At 52.4% G+C, this 19,142-nt stretch overlaps 10 protein-coding genes across 10 annotated transcripts; 5 read left to right on the top strand and 5 right to left on the bottom strand.

Moving 5' to 3' along the window:
- Positions 1-842: 842 nt before the first annotated feature.
- Positions 843-2,600, top strand: P152DRAFT_387065 (MFS general substrate transporter; the record flags this gene model as incomplete). The annotated part of the gene is made up of 3 exons (XM_033675867.1): positions 843-1,897; positions 1,948-2,072; positions 2,125-2,600. 3 exons carry the CDS (start codon positions 843-845, stop codon positions 2,598-2,600), a joined length of 1,656 nt encoding a protein of 551 aa, XP_033538580.1.
- Positions 2,601-2,975: 375 nt separating this feature from the next.
- Positions 2,976-4,242, bottom strand: P152DRAFT_504403 (glucan 1,3-beta-glucosidase-like protein). The gene is made up of 2 exons (XM_033682369.1): positions 3,575-4,242; positions 2,976-3,513 (listed from the first exon to the last, which is right to left on the bottom strand). Exons 1-2 carry the CDS (start codon positions 4,096-4,098, stop codon positions 3,126-3,128), a joined length of 912 nt encoding a protein of 303 aa, XP_033538579.1. The 5' UTR covers positions 4,099-4,242; the 3' UTR covers positions 2,976-3,125.
- A 481-nt stretch (positions 4,243-4,723) lies between these two features.
- P152DRAFT_469457 (uncharacterized protein) lies at positions 4,724-5,137 on the bottom strand (the record flags this gene model as incomplete). The annotated part of the gene is made up of 2 exons (XM_033680903.1): positions 4,724-4,921; positions 4,976-5,137. 2 exons carry the CDS (start codon positions 5,135-5,137, stop codon positions 4,724-4,726), a joined length of 360 nt encoding a protein of 119 aa, XP_033538578.1.
- A 391-nt stretch (positions 5,138-5,528) lies between these two features.
- On the top strand, positions 5,529-8,240 carry P152DRAFT_453554 (putative ribosome biogenesis protein Erb1). Its single transcript, XM_033678396.1, has one exon. The coding sequence runs from the start codon at positions 5,572-5,574 to the stop codon at positions 7,951-7,953; it is 2,382 nt and encodes a 793-aa protein (XP_033538577.1). The 5' UTR covers positions 5,529-5,571; the 3' UTR covers positions 7,954-8,240.
- P152DRAFT_504401 (pectinesterase-like protein) lies at positions 8,240-9,706 on the top strand. Its single transcript, XM_033682368.1, has 2 exons — positions 8,240-9,240; positions 9,296-9,706. The coding sequence occupies exons 1-2, from the start codon at positions 8,637-8,639 to the stop codon at positions 9,655-9,657; spliced, it is 966 nt and encodes a 321-aa protein (XP_033538576.1). The 5' UTR covers positions 8,240-8,636; the 3' UTR covers positions 9,658-9,706.
- Positions 9,707-10,338: 632 nt separating this feature from the next.
- Positions 10,339-11,241, top strand: P152DRAFT_463291 (glycoside hydrolase family 61 protein; the record flags this gene model as incomplete). Its single annotated transcript, XM_033680489.1, has 4 exons — positions 10,339-10,442; positions 10,495-10,677; positions 10,746-11,104; positions 11,159-11,241. 4 exons carry the CDS (start codon positions 10,339-10,341, stop codon positions 11,239-11,241), a joined length of 729 nt encoding a protein of 242 aa, XP_033538575.1.
- Positions 11,242-11,391: 150 nt separating this feature from the next.
- P152DRAFT_387925 (amino acid transporter) lies at positions 11,392-13,469 on the bottom strand (the record flags this gene model as incomplete). The annotated part of the gene is made up of 7 exons (XM_033675902.1): positions 11,392-11,431; positions 11,484-11,633; positions 11,689-11,928; positions 11,985-12,707; positions 12,758-13,015; positions 13,072-13,140; positions 13,189-13,469. 7 exons carry the CDS (start codon positions 13,467-13,469, stop codon positions 11,392-11,394), a joined length of 1,761 nt encoding a protein of 586 aa, XP_033538574.1.
- Positions 13,470-15,922: 2,453 nt separating this feature from the next.
- Positions 15,923-16,715, bottom strand: P152DRAFT_4524 (60S ribosomal protein-like protein L35). The gene is made up of 3 exons (XM_033678290.1): positions 16,587-16,715; positions 16,391-16,533; positions 15,923-16,268 (listed from the first exon to the last, which is right to left on the bottom strand). Exons 1-3 carry the CDS (start codon positions 16,587-16,589, stop codon positions 16,010-16,012), a joined length of 405 nt encoding a protein of 134 aa, XP_033538573.1. The 5' UTR covers positions 16,590-16,715; the 3' UTR covers positions 15,923-16,009.
- A 227-nt stretch (positions 16,716-16,942) lies between these two features.
- Positions 16,943-17,722, top strand: P152DRAFT_386739 (V-snare-domain-containing protein; the record flags this gene model as incomplete). Its single annotated transcript, XM_033675848.1, has 3 exons — positions 16,943-17,005; positions 17,055-17,168; positions 17,219-17,722. 3 exons carry the CDS (start codon positions 16,943-16,945, stop codon positions 17,720-17,722), a joined length of 681 nt encoding a protein of 226 aa, XP_033538572.1.
- Positions 17,723-17,787: 65 nt separating this feature from the next.
- Positions 17,788-18,950, bottom strand: P152DRAFT_453548 (uncharacterized protein). Its single transcript, XM_033678395.1, has 2 exons — positions 18,570-18,950; positions 17,788-18,506 (listed from the first exon to the last, which is right to left on the bottom strand). The coding sequence occupies exons 1-2, from the start codon at positions 18,881-18,883 to the stop codon at positions 17,900-17,902; spliced, it is 921 nt and encodes a 306-aa protein (XP_033538571.1). The 5' UTR covers positions 18,884-18,950; the 3' UTR covers positions 17,788-17,899.
- Positions 18,951-19,142: the final 192 nt, after the last annotated feature.

Genomic DNA, 19,142 nt, shown 5'->3' with positions numbered 1-19,142 from the left:
ATCAGACATGTTTGCACATTTAAGATTCAGGCCACTATGAGATATACTACATTATTGCTTTCTAACTTCGAGTAGTATACTGGTTCTCCCAAGTGCCCATACACCTCTCTCCCCTCTGGGACGTATAACGATCACAATTGCTCCGATGGAGTAATTGACGAAGTGCGATCCAATTTGGAGTTCTTTCCTATGCACCACTCAAGACGTCACGATGACATGTTCTCACGCTTGGGGAACCATGAAGTGACACCACAAGTCACGCCCACAGCGGTAGCAATCTAGCCCAAACACTTCCCAATGGTCTCAAGTCTCGTCTGCCATCGTCGCATTCTTCGTTGTCCCCACGGAGTGTTGGTATTCTCTTCATGTCGCTCACGGACAGAGCGTGGAGGGATCCGGGGTATGACGTATCCATAGAAGTATGACCTCACTCTCAAAAGGAGAAACTCACCATGAGGCTTGCATCGTGAGATCGATGCGCACCACCTTTCCGTCCCCAATCCATCGTTACGATGTACTACTCAAAATATGACGCCTTGAAGCAGGTCCGCCTTTGCCCGTAGGGTTATGATGGCCTTTTTGGACGACCATAGCCCACCACTGTATGCATTGAAGTCGGACCCTCTTAATGACACTCCAAAGGTAGTATGTTTACGGGAAACTGCGGATCAAAGCCTAAAAAACAAAAAAGGCTCGATCTCGTCTGATTTGTTCGACTTTCCGTGCATCGTCATCTTGATTCTATCTCATCTTCAATCCATTTTTAATCTTGTTTTTCTTCAAGTCTCGCTTGTCTACTATGAGAAACATTCTCGGCAGTTGACACAAAGTTCTGATCCGCGATGTCACATCTCTTCAACATCGGATCATGGTGCCGTCGCACCTCTCGGACTTCGGCCCGTCAGGGGCAGCAGAAACATGAAGCTTTGGGACTTCCGGGACATGAGCTCGCAGCCCAAGGTGGCGAGAACCAACGGCCCGAACGGGAAGATGGCAAAGTCGAACTCACGGAAGACGACGCCGCGAGCCAGCTTGGCTACGCCTTTCCTAAGTGGAAGAAAGTGATGATCCTTATCACCATCCTGTGCATCCAGATTTCGATTAACTCGAATGCCTCGATGTACGGGTGGGCCATGGAAGGCATCGCGGACAGATACGACATTTCGCAGACAAAATCGCGTCTGGGGCAGTCGATGTTCCTGATTGCTTATGCCTTCGGTTGCGAGTTGTGGGCTCCCTGGTCCGAGGAGATTGGAAGATGGCCGACCCAGCAGCTCTCGCTCTTCCTGGTCAACATGTGGCAGATTCTCTGCGCCCTCAGCCCAACCTTCGGCGGTGTCCTGACGGGCCGCATCCTTGGCGGCCTGAGCACGGCTGGAGGATCCGTCACCCTCGGTGTCATCGCGGACATATACCACCCGGAAGACAGCGGATTCCAATACGCGGTGGCGTTCGTCGTGCTGAGCAGCGTCGGTGGCGCGCCTCTTGGTGCCATGATCGGGGGCTTCGTTTTCGACCTACACGAGGACGACCCCTCGTGGATCTTCTGGGTGTTGCTCATCATGGGTGGGGTGGTGCAGATTGCACATTTCTTCCTAGTGCCGGAGACGAGAGCGACGGTCATTCTTGACCACGAGGCGCGGCGGCGGAGGAAGTCGGGCAAGGACCCCAACGTGTATGGGCCGAATGAGCTCAAGGAACATCGGTTTAGTTTCCGAGAGATCCTACGCATTTGGTGGAGGCCGTTCGAAATGTTGTTGACGGAGCCCATTGTCCTCTGGCTTTCCTTGCTCAGTGGATTTAGTGACTCCCTGATCTTCACATTTATGGAGGCCTTCGGTCCCATATTCGACCAGTGGGGGTTCGAGCCCTGGCAGAGAGGACTCTGCTTCCTCTCGTATGCGTTCCTCTGCATTTCGGGTTTGGCATCACTGACGTTTCGCACAGGTCGTTGGTCGGTTATTTCATCGCGTACCTCTGCTACCTTCCTGTGATCTGGCATCACAACAAGAAGCGCGCACATGATCCTGATTCGATGTCTCCGGAATCACGGCTGTGGTTCCTCCTCTTCCGTATGTGCTGTCCTTCTCTCGCCTTCGATGCCTGCAGCTGACCATCTTCCAGTGGCTCCTGGACTGTTCCTCGGACTGCTCGGGTTCGCCTTCACGTCGCTCGGCCCGCCAAACACCCCCTGGATCGCCCCTCTGCTCTTCAACGGGCTCGTTGGCATGTCCAACTACGCCATCTACAAGTCAACTATTGACTACATGATGGCGGCATACGGACCGTATGCGGCGTCAGCTACAGGAGGGAACGACTTCGCACGGGACTTGCTCGCAGGTATCGCTGGTCTCTACGCCCACCCATTCTATCGAAACATCGACACGTATCCGAGGTGGACGCTCAGCTTGCCGACCATCATCCTGGCTGCCATCGCGATCCCGGTCACCATTCCGATCTACATCTTCTACCACAAGGGACCGAATCTGCGGTTGGAAAGCAAGTTCGCGGAGGAGCTAGAGAAGGCGAGGCGGCTCAGGCTGTCGAAGAAGGGCGAGCGAGAGCCAACTGAGGGCAAGAGGGGCGCCGAGCAGGCGTAGATTTGATTTGTGGGAAGATACCCAGGCGTTGTTTGCTTTTAGCTTGATGATGAAATGAATTCAACTCCGTCCGATGCTTAACTGGTCAATCGTGCTGTAGATTCGTTCCTCTCTGTGAAGCAATCGCCTGTGTTGGTCGTGCTAGCCCGCATCAATCTTGAATGGAATGCAGTGTCACTCGGAGAAGATTGAAGATCACTCTACTTTGCACATGACCAAACTATAGTCACAGGTGACAGTGACCGTGACACTCCGATGATCTACTGCTGACGATTGATAGAGATCAGCAAGAATTGAATTATTTCGTCCAATTACTTTGCGCCACAAAGGCAGCTCTACTCTTTACACGCTCTTCCAAGCCGAATCAAATCCAAAGCCCTGATAGTGTACGCCTAAATCTTTGATATCCGTCTATGCAAAACCGTGGGAGCCAATCCGGCTTCCAGCAATCGGCCAATGTATACCATCACGTCCGACACTCACCACATCCTCGCCCCTCACTCTAGGAAATGCAGTATGCTAAACTTAACACTTCAAATCGAACTTGGTCTTCCGATCCGCGCCCATCGCCCCCCACTTCGTCTCGTCGGCCGCGTTCCCGCTGTCGCCAACAGTATGCGGCTTCCACGGCTCGTCGAACGCCTCGAAGTAGAACACGTTGACGCCCCACGCCAGCATGCCGCACACGCCCTCGCTGTAGTAGGTGGCCGCGTTGTCGGTGCCGGCGGACGCGGCGCCGTAGTCGCTGCCGCCGTCGGTGGGCCAGCCGGTCTCGCCGTTCCAGATCTCGATGGAGTCGGTGTCGCCGGCGACAGATTGGATGTGCGTGATGGCTTGCATCATGTCGTCGAAGTAGGTGTGGGTGGCGTTATCGATGGGTTGGCCTTGCCAGTAGCCAAACGCGTTGATGAGGCTGTGACGCGTGGTGTTAGTGTGATCAATACGTTTGGGGGGTCGGGGAAATGGAGACGTACAGAATGTCGGGTTTGCCTCGGATCACGTCGTCGGCGGTGCCATCGGCGTACTTGTTCCAGGAGTCGGCGGTGCCGACCTTGGTGTTCGGCATGATCTTCTTGACGGTCTGGATCTTCTCGAGAAGTTCCGCGCCGGTGAAGTTGCCACGGTACAGAGTCTCCGAGCCCACCGTGATGGCGTAGACCTGGTCCTCGTACTTGGTTCCGTACTCCTTGACGGCCTCGGTGTCTTTGGTGAACGACTCCTCGACGTCCGGCCATATGCCGAGGACGACCTTGAATCCCTTCTCCTTCGCAGCGGGAAGGATGTTCTGAGCGGCGTTGCAGTCGCTAGCGGCGTACCCGCGGACGAGGGTGCTGCCGGATGCGGCGACGATGGCGTCCATGTCGGATTCGTACTCCGATTGACTTTTGCACGAGCCGTCGGGGTTCTTAGTCCCTAACGCAAAACCGAGGGTTCCCGCAGCTGAAACGGCCGCAGGAGCTGCGGCCAGAGCCACAGAAATGAGGGTAGAGAAATGCATGGTTCGTGATCCAAGGGTTGGCACAGGAGAGGACAGGAAAAGGGGATGGAGCGAGGGACAGGAAATGGGAAAGAAAAAGGAAGGATTGGGGTATTAAAAGAGCGATGGAAGGACTGTGGAGAGGACTGAATCTTCCAAACGGACGGACGGAATTACGAAGGCAAACAATAAAGATTGTAGCCAGTGATGAGATTGTACGTCGTCAGTCGAAAGGGTGAAGGCGAAGAGAACTGGAGATGATGATTCAATGTTTTAATGTCCGGAGACACCTTATGGCCTGAGGTTGAAGGGCTGGCTGGGTCGACGAATCAGAGCAACCGATTCGAGATGATCGACAGGGGTGGCTAATGCAGGAACACGTGAACTCCACCAGCTTGCGATGCTTTGTTTCATCTTGCATCGCCCCCTAAACATCTCCAGTCTTTCCATCTTTTCTTCACCCACGAGATCATGGTCCATCAATAGCTCAGGTTTTCGAGAACTCCGATGTATCTTATGTAATGATATAGTATTGACAACTTGATCCAAGAGCCTCAAACGGCTTCTTGCCGGGAACTTATATAAACCAATGCTCCTATCATGCTGTAATTCGAGGCGTCTACCACAATCGAGGCTAGAGTGGATTTTATATATACCGAAACATATTATTCCGGACTCCTCTCTTCATTGAAACCGGTTTCCCATCCTCATATTCCACTCCGGACTCTCCTCCATCTCCTGCCATCCCCGACAACTTCTCCCGCAATGCCGCGTCAAGCTCGGCTTGCGTCTTGGGCTTCTTGTCTGGTTCCTTTGCCGCAGATTCCCCTTTCGCAGCTGATGACTACTGATGGTCAGTCACTAAAAGCAACTTCAGCGATACTAGAAACCTATTCACCTGCTTGATTGTCTTCTTGTCTTGCTTCGGCTGCTCCACTGGAGCCGGAGATCCGGTGTGTTTGTTGCTCTGAGAGGAAGTATATCGCACAGAAGCCCGAGATCCCACCCGGGTATAATTGAGCAACGTTCGACTTAACGCTCGATTGCTCGATGAAGCCATCCCGAGTGATAATAATGAGGTTCGATATTATTAGTAGAGACTCCCTAAACTTTGCTCAATGTCCATGTTCAAAGTGTTTCTCCACTTAGGCAAGAGTATGCGCAAGTTATCCGAGTAAATGTCAAAAAAGATTCTTTCCAAGATATTACTATGATGCCTCTCCGATTAAAGGTGGAATTGAAGGGTAGAGTGAATGCTTTGCTCTTCTTGCTGCCAATGATTCAGTCATCAACTCATCAACTCTGGCAATGCCAGGTCAAGCCACATTGCTCCGGCCGACTATTTGAACCAAGAGAGCCCTAACTCCGGCCGACTATTTGAACCACCAAATCCCTGTCGCCATCCGTAAAATTTCACGATATTATTCCGCATCAATGGAATCTTTGGTCCACAGAGCCGCAAAATACTCTTCTAACTTGACATCCACAGACAAAATGTCAGCACCAGGTCGAGGCAGAAAGAGGAAGCTGCTGACTCGTCAGCCAGAAGAGACTGTTGCTAATGTTGTCGATGAGACGGAGCGATTTGCTTCTCTTGAACTGGACGACTCTGGAAGTGAAGCCCCTTCTGTTGCAAGCGGGAGCGCTTCCGAGGTTGAAATAGAGGGAGAGGACGAGGAAGATTCCGATAATGAAGGAGAGTCAAACGGCAAAGTAACTGGACTCATTGAGGAAGAATTGCGGGCTCTCAAGCCCACGAGAGCCTCACGGAGCCGCCGAAATGCTGCAGGTGCCAACGGCGAGGACGAGGAAGCGAGCGACGACGACGCTGAGGATTCCGATGAAGCAGGGTTTGAACAAGTCGACGAGAATGATCTTGAGCTCAACTATACCGTGTCGACCGACGCCAATGGCAACCCGCGGTACATCTACAAAGAAATCGAACCTGGCTACGAAACGGATGATTCCGACGCCCCGGACAACGAGAACACGATCGGGGACATCCCTCTCACATTCTACGACGCATACCCCCATATCGGCTATGATATCAACGGCAAGAAAATCATGCGGCCCGCCAAGGGCGATGCGCTGGATACCTTGCTCAACAGTATTGAGCTGCCAGAAGGCTGGACCGGGTTGACCGACCCAGCGACTGGCAAACCTCTCGAGCTCACCCAAGAGGAGCTGGAAATGCTGAAGAAGATCACGAGGAATGAAATACCCGAGGAAGGGTATGATCCTTACCCAGAGATGTTTGATTACTTCTCGCGGCAGACGGAGATCATGCCTCTCAGCGCTGCGCCTGAACCAAAACGACGATTCGTCCCATCCAAGCATGAGGCGAAGAAGGTCATGAAGATCGTGAAGGCTATTAGGGAGGGAAGGATCCAGCCGTATCGTCCCCCGGAGGAAACGGAAGAAGAGGAGACCGATCCTTGGACATTCGATGTTTGGGCAGACGAGAAGCCCAGGCCTGATCACCCAATGAACGTCCCTGCACCGAAGCTCCCTCCTCCGGGCTACGAAGAGAGCGTTCACCCACCTCCCGAGTACCTGCCCGACCAAGAAGAGAAAGACACGTGGCTGGCCCAGGATCCTGAGGAGAGAGAGAAGGAATTCCTTCCTAGCGACTATGATGCATTGCACAAGGTTCCTGGGTACGATCGGTTCGTTAAAGAACGCTTTGAGCGGTCGTTGGACCTCTATTTGGCACCTCGCGTGAGGAGAAGCAAGCTGGACATCGATCCCGAATCACTCCTACCCAAGCTTCCAAATCCCGAAGAGCTAAGGCCTTACCCTACCACGTGTGCCGCAGTCTTTTCTGGGCATGAGGGACGAGTCCGCAGTATTGCAGTTGATCCCACCGGCACGATCCTGGCCAGCGGAGCGGACGACGGCACCGTACGATTGTGGGAACTTCTCACTGGGCGTCAGCTCCAGAGAATCAGGATTGGGGACGAACCAATCAACGCTGTGCGATGGCGGCCTGGACGAGATGCCTTGATTTTGGCTGCCGCTTCGGGCAACGAGGTCTACTTCGTTATCCCACTGACGATTCCCAACATGACTCCAGCGGTGGAGTCTGCCAGTCGGACCGTGTTGGACATGGGCTTCGGTCATGCTACCGGCAAGGGCGACACCAATTCCGCCTCGCAGAAAATCCCAGGATCTACGTGGAGTCGTCCGGGGTCGAAGTTAGAAGAGCAAGGCGTCCTCCTGAAAATCGTGGTTCGAGCCACCGTCAAGGTCATCTGCTTCCACCGACGCGGCGAATACTTCGCTACCGTCGCGCCATCCGGTCAATCTCACGCGGTTGCTATCCACACCCTATCTCAGCACCGCACCCAGCTGCCGTTCCGAAAACTGAAGGGCCTTCCTCAGACCGCGACATTCCATCCCAGCAAACCGCTCTTCTTCGTCGCCACCCAACGTTCCGTCCGGATCTACGACCTCAGCCGACAGCAGCTCGTCAAATCTCTCCAACCCGGCGCGAAATGGATCTCGTCCATCGACCTACATCCCGGAGGCGACAACCTCATCGTCGGCGCCTATGACAAGCGGATGATGTGGCATGATCTGGAGCTGTCCATCCACCCGTACCGCACGTTACGATTCCATACCAAGGCTGTGCGTGCCGTGAAGGTTCACCCGGGTGGATTGCCATTGTTTGTCGACGCGAGCGATGATGGCACGTGTCAGGTGTACCACGGCAGGGTGGTGGATGACCTAATGGAGAACGCGACAATCGTGCCGTTGAAGACGTTGCGTGGTCACAAGGTGACGAGCCAGCTCGGCGTACTGGATGTAGATTGGCATCCGCGGAATCCTTGGTGTGTTACTGCTGGCGCGGATGGTACTTGCAGGCTTTGGACTTGATATATTTTCTGTTGGCACGTCGATATCCACTATGCTGAATATAACTTTTTCCGTTGTTCTCCAAGTCATCTGATTGGTGTCTCAGTGAAGGTCGTCTGCGATTGAATTATCAAGTGACCAGCATATAATAGCTTCTCCGCCCAATTTGCGGCACCTTATTTGAACGCACTGGTGCTGGTTTCATTATTGGGGTGCCGAAGATGAAGCGGAAGATCCGGGATGTGAACGTTTATATATGAAACAACCCATCTCCACACCCAGCGAACATATTGTCTCTTTGGGAGCTCCCACTTCCCTCTGTGCTCTAAATTTACCTTTATTACTCTTTATTCGAGGAATATGGACCCAATCAAACCATTGATTTGCATAAACCCGTCAAGGCCATGCAACCGTCAGCATATGTGGTCATTCATTGTCTAGGGCCCTTGGCATGCAATATCGCCGCACGCTGGTCCTTTAGCGATATGGCAAGTAATTGAAGGTAATGGACCCGCAGCTTTACGACTGGTGGATCTTCAGGTTTTCCGGATCGATCGTATCTGGCTTGTATTTGTTTAATCCGCTCTTAGTCGCTCAGTCTATATTTCTTATAAGAACAGTCTTTCCGGATCTTGGCTCAAGATGGGGTCGCGTCCCTCTTTTCCGGTCCCGCCTACACTCTCTTTTGTTTCTCTGCGGTCAAGATGCGTCTGTTTCTCTCCGTTATCCCGCTCATTGGAGCGGCCATCGCTCAGAGCCGGACGACTGCACCTTCGGGCGCCCTCGTCGTCGGCAATGGCGGCAAATATAAAACTATTTCCAGCGCCGTCAACGCCGCGAAGGCAGGGAGCGTGATCTTCGTATTGCCGGGGAAATACAACGAGCAGGTCTATGTGCCTGCCAATAAGGGTGCCCTCACCATCATGGGATCCACGCCCGATGCCTCGTCGTATGAGAAGAACCAAGTGACAATCTCGGCACGGAACAGCCAGGCGAACAAGCCCAATAATGACGAGACGGGGACGCTGCGGGTGAAGAACGATGGGTTCAAGTTGTACAACATCAACGTGGAGAATACCTGGGGGAAAGGGTCGCAGGCGTTGGCATTGAGCGCATATGGGAAGAGTCAGGGATTCTACGGCTGTGGATTCTTTGGATTCCAGGATACCGTCATGCCGAATGACGGGAGCCAGTACTTCTCTAAGTGTCTCATCACCGGGGCTACGGACTTCATCTTCGGACAAAAATCCCTGGCGTGGTTTGAGAAGTGCGACATTGGCGTCCGCAATGGGGGGAAGTACATTACTGGTAAGTTGGATTCTACGAATTGGGCGTTGGAACCTGGGAACTGATGCACTTCTAGCCAACGGCCGCGACAGCAATAGCAACCCATCCTTTTACGTCATCAACAACAGCAAGGTCACCGCTGCGAAAGGCGAGAGCGTCCCCGCCGGATCCTACTTCCTCGGCCGTCCCTGGCGATCGTATTCGCGCGTAGTCTTCCAAAACACCGAGCTGTCTAACGTCATAAACGGGGCGGGCTGGTCGGTTTGGCAGTCCAGTGAGCCGAATACTAAAAATGTGTACTACGGCGAATACAAGAACACTGGACCGGGCGCGGAAGGCCGACGGGCTTCGTTCTCGAAGAAGTTGAGCAGTGCGGTGCCGATCACGCAGATTCTAGGAGGCACTTATAAGACCTGGGTGGATGCTGCGTACCTATGAGAATAGAGGCAGATTTTGGGGAATATGGACAGTTGGTCCAGCTGGCTAGGAGCTATGTACCTGTGCAATTCAATACCAAGATCAAAATGTTTATTGGGATACTTCAGAGCGTGACAGCCTGGCAGGTGATGGATTCCATGCGCTAACACGGTCAACCACGCGTTCTCTAGACAGAACATGTCGTCCGCCACCACAGTCACAAATATATTAACAGGAAAATAGCAGGACTCTCATGACCTTTTTGTTGGTCCCCAAGAATCTCCACCAGCGTACCGTCTAGATTAAATGTCCAATAAGCCATTGCCATCCCAAAGAGACACGGACTGTTTCCTATTCTAGCGAGCCTCGAACGATTGACTGATCTCTCTGATTCGATAGATCCATGGTTCAGCCACGAGCAAACTTAATATTCGCAGGTAAATTCATCCGGACTTACTGCGAAGCAAACATTTCAGGCACGGAGCACAGGGTCGATGATATTGCCAGGGACCATGGGATCAGGTAGAGAGCAGGACAGGTTGGAGTTGGTCCGGAGGGGTTCGTGATGTCCGGTAGGTATTGAGCGACGTATAAGTTGGTAGAATGGTCAGCAGCACGCTCCTCCTGATTGATAGATACCTCCTTCACCATACGGAAATACAATAAGGCCGTATAGAAGATATCTGGTCGTTCAAACGAATCATGAAAGCCACTCAAGCTATCTCTGCGGCACTGTTGCAGGCTTCTTTCGTCCTCGGCCATGGAGGAGTCACGGAGTATCAGATCAACGGAGAGTGGTACACTGGGTATATACTCAACCACCCTATCAATGCACTGTTGATGTTGATAATCATGTAGAATGAAGCCCTACAACTCCCCTACGAATCAACAGCCAAGCATCCAACGTTACTGGCAGAGTTTTGACCCCATCCAAGATCCAACCTCAGTCAATATCATCTGCAACAACCCTGGAACGGTAGCGCCTCTATCTGCCGAAGTGCCCGCCGGTTCAGAGGTTGTGGAGTACTGGAACAGTGGTTGGTACGGCATATGCTCCCGCATCGACGCTTTGCCTTGGAGTATGAACTGACACGACTGACACCCAACAGGGCGCACAACCTTGGTCCAATGGTCACCTGGATGACTGAGTGCCCCAGCGAGTGCTCCTCCTGGAACGGTCAAGGCGGCAAATGGTTCAAGATCGACGAGGCTGGGTTGTCCAGCGGGGTACTGGCGAACGGCAAATGGGGGTCCGCGGACATGATCGCCCAGAACTATAGCTGGACCTCGACGATCCCACGGAGCTTGAAGCCGGGAAACTATCTGTTGCGGACGGAGACGATCGCGCTGCATAGCAATCCGCCGCAGTGGTATCCGAACTGCGCGCAGTTGAAGGTCACGGGGTCGGGGACGGTGTCGCCGGGGGCACAATATCGGGCGAGCATCCCGGGGGTGTATTCGATGAGTGGTAAGGTGGCTTGAAATATAGAGGGACAGATAACTTGACTGACCATACGAGCAGATCCAAGTATCAATATCCAAGATTTCTGGACCAGCAAGGAGACGACATACAAGATTCCGGGCCCAGATGTATGGAAGGGATGAAGTCATATGGGATGGGTGTAATTTGAGTATCACAGTCACTTCATGACTTTTTGATGAATATCAAACTTAGGTCTCATTTCAAGAATATGGTATCGCATCGCTACTAGTCCAAACCGAAACACTTATCCTTCCTAGATTTGGCCAGCCCTCTTACTCGAAGATCTTGTTCGCATATTTTTGGAGTGCGTTCCTGGAGGCGTCATTAGCACATATCCCCGATGATTTCGAGGCGCGGAACTCACTTCGGAGGAATCGGAACGAAATTCCGATGGTATTCCTCGATCTCGTCCAAATCCTCATAAAGGTCAACCTCGTCTGGTTTCCTCCATTTTGTCTTTTTTATCAACTTCCAGCCGATAAATAGGACAGGGAAAACTCCGATCATGGTATAGCTGCACCATGTTTAGCACTGACGACTATGTGTTATCGCAAAATGGGGTCACTTACGAGAATAAGAAAGTAGGGATGTCCCATTTTCCAGGGAGGAAGACAGTGTAGCCACCGACAAAGGCCATTACTAATGTGCCTGTCAACCCATAATAGGCCGCATATGGCTGCAAGAAGCCCTTGTACGGCAGGCTATTTCTGTCCAAACCCTGTGCCTTGCAGGCTCTATAGAAGGCGAGAAAGGTCCAACAGCAGGCCGCGAAGTTAAGTAGCTGACTGGCCGTCACCAGGCTGACGAACCTAGACCCAATGGAATTAGCAGAGCATTTCTGAATATTGAGCGAAATTGACCATACCAGCTGAGCACGACGGCCGAGTTCTTTGATAGTTGCAGGAATGACAGCAGAGAAATAATAAGGACCACAATGACCGTATAGATGGGCACACCGGCCCTGGTGCATTTCGTCAGAAACCTCGGTGCTTTCCCTTCCAGCGCCAAGCCATAAAGCGATCTCGAGGCGCAGTAGACGTAACTGTTTCCAGCGGAGAAGGCCGCACCCAAGACCATTGCGTTGACGATATGCGGCAGGAAGGGAATCCCCAACCGATTCATGGACACAACGTACGGCGACGCGGCGGCACCGGGTTCGCTATTCTTGAACGCCGCGGTCAATTCCGGGTCATTGTACGGCACGTTGATGCCGACGCAAAGCGAACCGAGAACGAAGAATGCAGTCAAACGGTAGAAGACGGCGTTGTACGCTTTCGGCATGACGACTCGGGGGTTCTCCGTTTCGCCTGCTGCCATGGACACGTAATCCGGGCCGGCGATCGTGAAGGAAGCTTGGATGACACATTGGAGGAGGCCAAGCCAGCGGCCTAGGTTACCCTCCTTGTAAAGTTCGGCAAAGGGGCCAGGATCGCGCCAGTAACGGAAGCCGAATCGGTCGCGCTTGGGGTTCCCTCCGAGCATGACGATGAAGGTGAAGATGATCAAGCCGATGATCAATAGGACCTTACCGATAGCAGCCCAGAACTCGGTCTCACCGTACCACTTCACCGCGAGGACGTTGATTAGCCTGGTATTGTAAGTGTCTGTTTGCTCCGTGCGTCTCCGGGTTTGACTTACCCGTAAAGCACGAGGACAGCCGCAATGATGGCTCCCGCGGGAACGACATCGTCGACGTCCCAGAACTTGATGATGACGTTACATGCCACGATTTCGAACGGCACGAGGGCCGCTTCAAAGACGAAGAAGTTCCAGCCGGCCGCGAACCCGAACGCTTCGTCGACATAGCGACCCGCGAATCGGATGAACGGAGACGAGATTGGCAGATAGGTGACCATTTCCGCCATGCACAGGGTCACGGCGAGGATGAACGTACACCTATTCATGGGTCAGTTAAACATTCGAATCGACAAGGGATCTGGGCTTGGACGAACCAGACGGTGAATGCGATGAATAGACTAGCCGGACCGCCATTGAGAAGTCCCTGGCCAATCTGGACATAGCTGAATGAGATTAGCTTCTGCTATTGAGGGAGGAATTTCAAAACCTACAGAGCCGTCCCAATTGTTCCTCCGATACCAATAAGCTGGATATGACGGGGTTTTAACTTTCGATGCGTATTGTCGCCAGCGATTTTGCTACCCCTTCGAACAGAAATATTGACTTCGTCTTCCCCGTCATCATATCCTGCTGGGGTTTTCTCGGTGTAAACCGGTTGTCCAGCTCCCGCTGCGACTTTCTCGCTGCTATATGCTTGTTGTTTCTCGTCGCCGTAAACGGGTTGTCCCACCCCCGTTTGTGGCTGTCCGTAATCGATCCCGGTCGATGCCATCACGGTCAATTCGGCCGATAGCGGCCCGCGTTATGCACGATCCTTTACCAGATCGCTTTGAGGAGAAGACAGAAAAATTCGGGTCGGAACTGCATGGGCCTTCTTGGATTCGGTTTCGCAGGACGTTCAATAACAATGTATCGATACCATGTGATGAGGAGACGCGATGGGACATCCCAGACTTTTAAGAGAACTAGGAACCCCCCAAGATTTCGATCCGTTCAAGGATCTAGACCCAGTTGGCTAGTTCTCCACGCGATTACCAAAGAGAGGTAGGATCTGACCGAAGGTTTGCAATTCGCAAGGATTGATTCATGGCGGACAGTTGTGCTCCCACGCGGGACGCTATCGTATCCTTGAAGGCGACATATTCCACCATCCGGAATAGGATGGGGGTGCCAATCATTGTATCGGATGGTCGAAACTCGAAAGCTATTCTGTACGGATGGACTGTATTACGTCCGTAAATCATGATTCTTCAGAGTTCAGACATGTTCCTCGCCTCGTTGCTCCACCCGTTCTACTGTAACTTTACCTTGGTAGAAGTTGCTGTTAGTGGCGGGAGCAAATCTAAACCAACGGCGTAAAATGGAAAAACGCGAAGGGCTAACGGTCACAGAGGGCTCAGCAGTCAGCAGTCTCAGCACTGGCGGACTGTGTGTCGACCTTAAAAAACCTTAGCCGTCTATTAATTTAGGGTAGCACTTAGCGTCCTGCAGTAGTGCGTACAAACACAAATCCCCGGGTCCCAATTCGTCACCCACATCGAGGAAAGCATGCACCGCCGCATCATGGGAAAGTAGCCTGATTATCCATGCAAGCCTTATTGGCGGCGGCGAGCACCGTATCGCTGAATATCCTGGCATCGGGCAGGCCGATGGACACGGTCAGATTGCAGACCGACGCCGCAAGCGAGCTGCGAAAGCGAGCGGGGAGGACTACGAAATTTGGAAGGATATGCGGCGTCATGAGGTGATGAATGATGCATAATGGACGTTGAAAGCTGTGGTGCGAGCCGAGCGTTTTTGCTTTTTTCCTTGTTGGCAATACTCTATTCTTGGCCCGCTGCTAAGTGCTAGGCACTCGGCAGAAAACCTCAACTACGAGTTCCGTGACTATCGGCCGGTGGATAAGGCATTCTCGACTTTGTTGTGCTTTGAGGCGGCATACGCTGGTCGCTAGAGGCTAAGTAGGAAAGATCTTCGTTTAGCCTCCGATGAGTTGGGACTTGGGAAATCTGTGAACGGGCTAGATTCCTGCTTTCCTAGGGAACGATTCCCGCTTCCTGGATGTGACCCAAGAAGGCCAAGATCGAAATTCCAACGCTGAACGGGATTGGAGTGAGAGGAGAGTGAACTCCCAAGGGCGGGCGGCCCTGGCGAAGTAGCCAACCGAAAGCTTGGTTGGATGACCAACGTGTCTGATCCAAGTTCCGACCCTGCGGACGACTAGATCGGGTGGAAAATCGGGATTCATACTGAGCGATTGGGTCGACTTCAGATTTGAGAGAATAGAGCCACGTTTTGGAGATCGATATACGACAATGCCATAAGAATTTGGGTTGTAAAGTATATTAGGTTTGTAGAAGTACCTTTAACTAACTAGCCATGGTTACAAGCGAGTTAGCCAGGCCAAATCTCACCAAAATCGGGATATTTCATAACCCTCTATCTCAACAACAACATTATAATAAAATCTAAAAGTTGATGGATAGACTTCACTAGTCATTTTAAGCCTTTCCTTGAATTTTTACAGCCCTAGCTATTGTAGTGGTAGATAGATATATCTAGATCCTAGGTGCTAAAAGGTGCTAGAATCTACTCTGACCTAGGTATATCCACAACCACAATAGCTAGAGCTCTATAAATTTAAGGAAAGGCTTAAAATGACTGGTAAAGTCTATCCATCAACTTTTATACTTTATTATAATGTTGTTTTTGTGATAGAGGGTTATGAAATATCCCGATTTTGGTGAGATTTGGCCTGGCTAACTCGCTTGTATCGCTAACTCACTTGTGGATTACGTTAGCAATAATGTTGAGATACTCATATTACGCTCCCTGTCACGTTGATCCTACGCCGCTTCCCTACTGGGTTCTATGCAGCGCTACTGTAGGAAGTGGCCCCGAACTGCATATACGGAGACTCTGGGCAAGCTGGATTACTGGTGGACATTGGTAATTGGTCTAGGAAAATGGTGGAAATGGCCTTGGCATCGGTCTCTGCACACAGGTACGATCATAACCCCTCATGGACGGATGCTCTTGTTCTGGAGGGGTTGGACTCGAGTCGCAAAGATCCGGATTGATATTGAAATGGCCGTGCACTTTGATGATTTGAGTGGGATAACTTTTTTGACGCTGTAGAAGTTCCATTCTTGCTTTTTATCGAAACCGCCGTCAGGGATACATGACCGATCCGTCTACCTGGATGGAAGTGAACGATGCAGACCGCTGCAAGTGCAATGCTATCAAACCCAGAAACACCATGTGCCCATTATGCTTTCATGCCTGCGTCACATTAGCCTTGATTCCGATCATTCACACCCAGCACAGGGGTTCGTAAAAGTATACCTTGATGGCATAGACTCTCTGCGGGAAATGGGTCTGCTTCTTCTTCTGCTTCTCCGTCACCTTGGCGGCATCCGCCGGCGATAACCTTCGTCGCATGGCGCGGGTGGTCTTGGGGCGGAGGTCGAGCGGGAGGTACTTCTTGTTCTTGTAGAAGAGACGGAGTTGGGCGCGTTGGTTGGCGTTGATGATGGTGAGGACTCGAGCAATGGATTTCCGGACATCGTGGCTGAAGATTGGAGCGTTAGTGAAGGTTCATATCAACATGCATAGATATCCATGAGGACTGTCCAATGCGCCACCCGAATGACACAGGAACCAGCGGATTTCACGCGGTATAGGGAGCATTACATTTTGGTGAGTTTCGATGAAGCGCCTCCGGCAATCTTCTGTGTGCGCAGCTGGACCAGCTCTTGCTTCAGGTCATCGAGTTGCTTCTTGAGATCATCTTTGCTCTTCCCCCAGAGCTGGGCAGCCTTGACCTTTCCGGACGACTGCATTTCGTGAGCGTTGGTTTCTTCTAGTTGGACTGAGGAATCCAGCGTACCATTTTGAATAGGATGCGCGAGTATCGTGCTCGTCAAAAGTCGGGAATCGGGCGGTGAGATCGTGGTCGTCGTGAAACTTGATCGTGAGATGAGGAAATTCGAGGTGTGGTGAAGTCGCTTAGTGGGAATGCAGCACGTGATGTGTGGACAGGGATGGCATGTTGAATTTTGAAAACAAATATGTAGTAGGCTAGTAGCAGCCTTAGAGCCTCGATGCCTTATCTCGCTCATCCACTTGACCTCCGCCATCGAACACGATGAACCCATCACCATCAGCATCATCATTGAAACCATATTCGATGAACAACAGCCCGGCTTCCTCCACTTGTCCTTAAAATAAGGGCTGTTTTTGAAAATGACGTCCACTGGAGGTGGCTGGGCACAGCTGCGTCAACAGGCAAGAAGCCTGGAGACTCAGGTATTACGATATATACGCCGACTGCATTGCTAGCACTAACACATGGTAGACGGAGACGCTGTTTCATACGTACTCTCAGTTCGCTTCCATGACCAACATACCCTCGAGACCAACCGAAGAAGAATCCAGGGCAGAAACCCAATTGAATGAGATCCTATCAAAGGTATTCCTCATCCCACCAGTGCCTCTCCTCATGCTAACTCTGCCACGTAGCGAGAAACCGTCATCGGCCAACTCTCCCGCCTCCTCGACTCCGAATCCGCCCTCACCTCCTCCGCCCTCAAGCAGAACAACCTTGCCCGCCACCGCGAGATATTATCCGAGCACAAGCGCGAGCTCTCTCGCATAAAATCCACCATCACCGAGCTGCGCAACAAAGCCAACCTCCTCTCCAACGTCCGCTCGGACATCGACGCCTACCGCTCTGCAAACCCCAGCCAGGCGGAGGCGGACTACATGCTGGACGAGCGGGGGCGAATTGATAACAGCCACAACCTGACCGACGGCGTGCTGGCGCAGGCGTATGCCATCAACGAGAATTTCGGGCTGCAGCGAGAGACGCTCGCGAACGTGAACCGCCGGATCGTGGGGGCCGCGAGCCAGGTCCCCGGGATCAACACCTTAATCGGGCGGATAGGTGCGAAGCGGAGAAGGGATGGCATCATATTGGGGGTATTTCTCGCGTTCTGTTTCTTGTTGCTGTTGTATTTTCACTGAGACGGCATACCCCCTTAGCTCGGAGTTCAGGCGTTGGCGAGCGAGGTCGCGGATTCGGATGGTGGATGGCCGGTCAGGACATCACGGATACGATCGATGCGATTGTACACTACTGTTACATATGTTACATATGTCATGACCTTACTGAAAGGACATGCGCTGCTGGTTTCCAGCCAACTACGACGATGCGGGCGCCACGTCCCCCAACAATCGCTTCAGGCCTTTCACGAGATACTGTGACTCGTCTCCTTCCGCCTCCGCACTCGCCGCCCATCTGATCTTGCAATTCTCATCCACTAGATACACGTAGCCCACCTCTCCATTGATATACCCGATCGCTTCCCGAAGGTTATCCGGGATGCCTTCGCGCAAGAAGAAGTAGTTCTTCCAGTCCTCCCTTTTCCGCTCGCCTTTGAGATTCCCGAGGAACAGCCGCTGAATCAAGGCCCGCGCATAATTCGTTTCCACGTTGATCTCGACCAGCTGTGCGCGAGGGTCGTCTAGTAGTGCGTGGACGTCAGGGTTCTGCTTCTTCCCGACGAACGACTCCACCTGTGAAACCGCCCACTGGCTCTTGAAGATCGTGACCACGGAGACCTTGCCTCGGAGAACCGACGTGGTGTCCGACAGCACCTTGGGCGCGTCCAATGTCGTGCCGCGGATGTTCGGGAAATACAGCGCAGGTCCGGGTTTGAAGATCTGCGGGTTCGCGAGGAATGTCTTCCCCTTGTGGTATTTCGTATTCGTCCGGTCGCGAAAGTAGCTCTTCGACAACTCCTTAACTCTAGAATAGCGTAAGCATCCAGTTCAATCATGTCAGCACATAGCCCGGGTATAGACCCCATACAATTCCTGCCGCGATTCCAGGTTCCGTTCCTGCGCCGAAAGTTTCGCTATCGGCGCCTGCTCGTGCAGCGGCCTCGGCGATGCTCGCTGCCCAATGGGCGCCCCCAGGATTTTCGGGACGAAATCATCTTCGTCCGCCTGCTTCGTCCAGGCTTTGATGCGCGGGGGCGGGCTATAGACGGGTTTGGGAGGGCTGGTGGGCGTGGAGTTCGGAGGAGGTGCGGAAGCGAAGGCGCGGAGTTGGCATGTCCGGCAGAGCCCTGGGAGCCGGTATGCCCATGGTAGGGCGAGTGTGCGTTGGGCGCTCCGCTTCATGGCATTCGATGATGGGATGTGTTTCGAAAATTTGCGGAAGAATCGATTATCATATTATGTGATATGAATTGAAGGTGGAGATGGGGTTCACATTGGGTTGGGGACCCTTGCTCACCCAGATGGACGCCGTCCTACGTCAACCGAAATTTTTATATTCGAGACAACAAACCACAGCAACCTCGACAACCGTGATTTTCCTTAGGCACAACACTGGTGTCTTCGATTTCGACAGGATAACCGGAGTAAATATAATTCAAAG

Source organism: Eremomyces bilateralis, assembly GCF_010015585.1.
Source record: "Eremomyces bilateralis CBS 781.70 unplaced genomic scaffold P152scaffold_1, whole genome shotgun sequence".
Taxonomy (NCBI): Eukaryota; Fungi; Ascomycota; class Dothideomycetes; order Eremomycetales; family Eremomycetaceae; genus Eremomyces; species Eremomyces bilateralis.
Note: the sequence above shows the minus strand (reverse complement) of the source record. Positions and strands in the feature narration are given on the sequence as shown.